Source organism: Phaethon aethereus (assembly GCF_964289735.1).
Source record: "Phaethon aethereus genome assembly, chromosome: 3".
Classification (NCBI taxonomy): domain Eukaryota; kingdom Metazoa; phylum Chordata; class Aves; order Phaethontiformes; family Phaethontidae; genus Phaethon; species Phaethon aethereus.
In genome coordinates, this window is record NC_138576.1 from 1,525,898 (window position 1) to 1,529,459 (window position 3,562).

At 60.4% G+C, this 3,562-nt stretch overlaps 1 protein-coding gene across 1 annotated transcript; it reads left to right on the plus strand.

Moving 5' to 3' along the window:
- Positions 1-2: 2 nt before the first annotated feature.
- Positions 3-2,558, plus strand: ADCY3 (adenylate cyclase 3; the record flags this gene model as incomplete). The annotated part of the gene is made up of 7 exons (XM_081997979.1): positions 3-134; positions 597-755; positions 1,027-1,173; positions 1,304-1,417; positions 1,487-1,613; positions 1,844-1,968; positions 2,246-2,558. The coding sequence occupies 7 exons, from the start codon at positions 3-5 to the stop codon at positions 2,426-2,428; spliced, it is 987 nt and encodes a 328-aa protein (XP_081854105.1). The 3' UTR covers positions 2,429-2,558.
- Between the last annotated feature and the right edge of the window lie 1,004 nt (positions 2,559-3,562).

The following is a 3,562-nucleotide window of genomic DNA, read 5'->3' on the forward strand; positions in this document are numbered from 1 at the left end:
CCATGCCCACCCGCTGCCACCCCTTACATGCCTTTGCTGCCTTTGCTGGCAGGTCCTCGCTGGTCCCCTCCAAGTACTCCATGACGGCGATGATCTGCTTTGTGATGCTCAGCTTCTACTACTTCTCTCGCCACGTGAGTGACTCGACACCCCCACCCCAGGGAAGCTCCTCTCCCCTCCACCTCTTCATCCTCAGCCCCTGCCCTTCCTTCTTATTACTTGCAAGCTCCAAGGCAGCAGGATTTGTCCCCAGCTGTGAACAGCATCTTCAGCTCTTCTCCAAGGAAGCCCACCCAAGGGCTCTCCAGGACCACATCAGTGCAGAGAACACCTCTGCCTTGCCCTGTGGTTAGGGGCGGGCAGCAACATGGTGGCCCCAAGGCCCGTGACTGCCCCTCTAGGGTCCCATTTGCACCTCAGAGCAGGTTTCACGTCCCCAGTTAGGGCTTCACCTTGTCCCAGAACCTTCTTCCAGGCTGTCCCCAAGCCCAGACCAGTCAGAGGTCAGGATACTCCAAGAGAGGGAGGAGATCCTCCCAGAGAGGACCCACTGGTGGGTGGGAACTGGGGGTGCAGACGTATCCCCCCACCCACAGGTGGAAAAGCTGGCCAGGACCCTCTTCCTCTGGAAGATCGACGTCCATGACCAGAAGGAGCGGGTCTATGAGATGCGGCGCTGGAACGAGGCCCTCGTCACCAACATGCTGCCCGAGCATGTGGCCCGGCACTTCCTGGGCTCCAAGAAGCGGGATGAGGTGAGGGGCACCTGGGAGGGGGTATTTGCCCCCATTTTGAGGTGGGGCGGGGGGCACCCTCCAGATCTGGAGGCTTTGCCATCTGAGCAAAGCATCTTTGGTTGGATGAAGATGACGTCTTGGCCGTGCAAGGTGAGGTTGCAGAGCACCCTCATTTTTTTCACATGCCAAGGGAAGATGGCTTCACAGGAGGGTTTGGGCTTGCTGGAGGTACTGGTGTCATGCATGTGCATGTCCCTGGCTCATGGCCGCTGTCCCATCCCCACTCCAGGAGCTGTACAGCCAGTCCTACGATGAGATTGGAGTCATGTTCGCCTCCCTCCCCAACTTTGCCGACTTCTACACAGAGGAGAGCATCAACAACGGGGGCATTGAGTGCCTGCGGTTCCTCAACGAGATCATCTCCGACTTTGATGCGGTGAGTCGGGATGGAACTGGCCACAGGGATGGCATGGGGCTTGGCCAGACCTTCCCTTCCTGCCCCATCTCGGGGCAGAAGAACCTCCCATGGCCCTGAGGTGCCTGAGGGTCTCACCTCCATGGCTCAGCTCCTGGATGAACCCCAGTTCCGGTGCATCACCAAAATCAAAACCATTGGCAGCACCTACATGGCCGCTTCTGGAGTGACCCCTGATGCCAATGCCAACGGCTACAGCACCAAGGTGAGGGGTGCCATGGCGAGGGGACAGCGGGTAAGGGGTGGGCAGGCCTGACCCACGCTGCCCTTGCAGAAGGAGACCCTCTCGGATAAGGAGCGCTGGCAGCACTTGGCCGACCTGGCTGATTTTGCCTTAGCCATGAAGGTGACGCTGATGAACATCAACTACCAGTCCTTCAACAACTTCATGCTTCGCATAGGCAAGTCCGGGAGCATGGGGAAGGGTCTGCCTCGGCGTCCCCCATCCCTCCTTCCCCGCGAGCAGTGGGACAGCGGGCAGCACCCGTAGTTTCAGCAACTGAAGGCAGTGGGGCTGGGGGGGGGACCCCATTGTCCCAACCTGTCCCTTGGGACAGACTCTCCTGCAGGCTGGGGTGTCCCGTCTGTGCCACCAGGCATGGAGGTGACATCCACTCCCTGTCTTGCACAGGCATGAACAAGGGGGCCGTGCTGGCGGGCGTCATCGGCGCACGCAAGCCGCACTACGACATCTGGGGCAACACGGTGAACGTGGCCAGCAGGATGGAATCCACCGGCGTGATGGGGAACATACAGGTGGGGTGACGAGGGGGGAACAAACAGGCAACTCATGGGGGGCTGCAGCCCTGAAAACACCCCAGGCTTTGGGTGGGAGTGGGACAGTGCTGCCAGGAGCACATGGCAGGCGTGGGGCTGGCTAAGGGGCTCCTCCGAGCTGGGAGTGGGGCAAGGTGTTGCACCCCAAGACGACGGGGCAGGGGGGTAGACCTGTTGCCTGAGTGGCACACGGGTGTCCCTGCTCCCCACATCAAGGACCCCTCCGGCCTCCCACCACGTCCACTTGTCCCCGCAGGTGGTGGAGGAGACCCACCTCATCCTGAAAGAATACGGCTTCCGCTTCGTGCGCCGGGGAGCCATCTACGTCAAGGGCAAAGGGGAGCTGCTCACCTTCTTCCTCAAGGGCCGGGAGAAGCAGGGCTCCTTCATCAACGGCTCCTCCGTCACCCTGCCCCATCAGGTGGTGGACAGCTCGTGAGGGTCTGGCGCCTGCCCGCCACCACAGCCACCACCTCCCGGCACCGAGGGAGGGGCCTGGTGCCTGCCGCCGGGGACATCCATCCCACTGCGGTCCGGATCTGAAACCAAACTTGAGAAACCAACCCCTTGGCACGACCATTTCCGAGCTCCCACCGGAGGTTTCTGGTGGGGCATTCGCTCCATCGCGCCTGCAGCCGAGCAGGAGGTAGACGCGGGGCCACCGCTGCGGGCTCCTCTGGCTGTTCATGCTCGTGCGCAAGCGCACGCAAGCTCGCAGCCCCCGGCACGCACGGGGCCAGGGACACGCGCTGCCTTTCCCTTGGACGTCCCGGGCTTCCCCAGGCAGGCGGCCGCACCACCAGCTGCGCCGGGGGACAGCACGACATTAAAGTAGCAACACGGGCCGCGGCTGCCGTGCGCTTGGCACGAGGAGATCCAAACTCAGGGCCAGATGGGAAGACACCACGTCTCTCCTGCATGCCAGGAGCAGTAGCTACAAACCGTGAGCGTCCGGGGTTTGCCGTTAGTTCGTACCAAGTTCATCCTCGTCACAAACCACCGTAGTTAGGAGATCGGGGAGACGGCGCACACAGTGCCGCCTTTGACTCGGGGAAGAAGAGAAAGGAACCAATATTGTGTATTTCAGATATATAAATATATATAAGAGTACAGATTGACATTTATATTTTTAACCGTGCCCGTTCCCTCCCTGTGCACGCTGCGATGGGCGGCTGTCAGTTTGCTGTCACTTGATGGAAGAGAGGACCAGGGACTGGCTGAGGAGGGGATCGGTGTGTTAAACCCGACGCTGCCAGGGCCAGGGGCACAGGAGGCACCCGCAGAGTGTAATTACGCCGCTAGTTTCTTGAATAGAAGCAGTTGAATTTCAAAGCCTGATTCTGCGAGTGCTTTGTTCTGGGGGTGGTGGATACGGGCTTGATCGCTTGACCTTCACCCCATGGCAAGGTCAGGGCTCTGCCTCTGCTCGCGGGAGGAGTAGGAGGAGGTACCTCAACAGGAAGGTGTGCAAGGTTAGGGCAGGGACTTACACATAAGTCTGTCCTCTGCAAACTCAAGCCTGCCCTCAGGCACAGGCCAGGCACCCAGCAGCACCATTTCCAAACATTTTTCA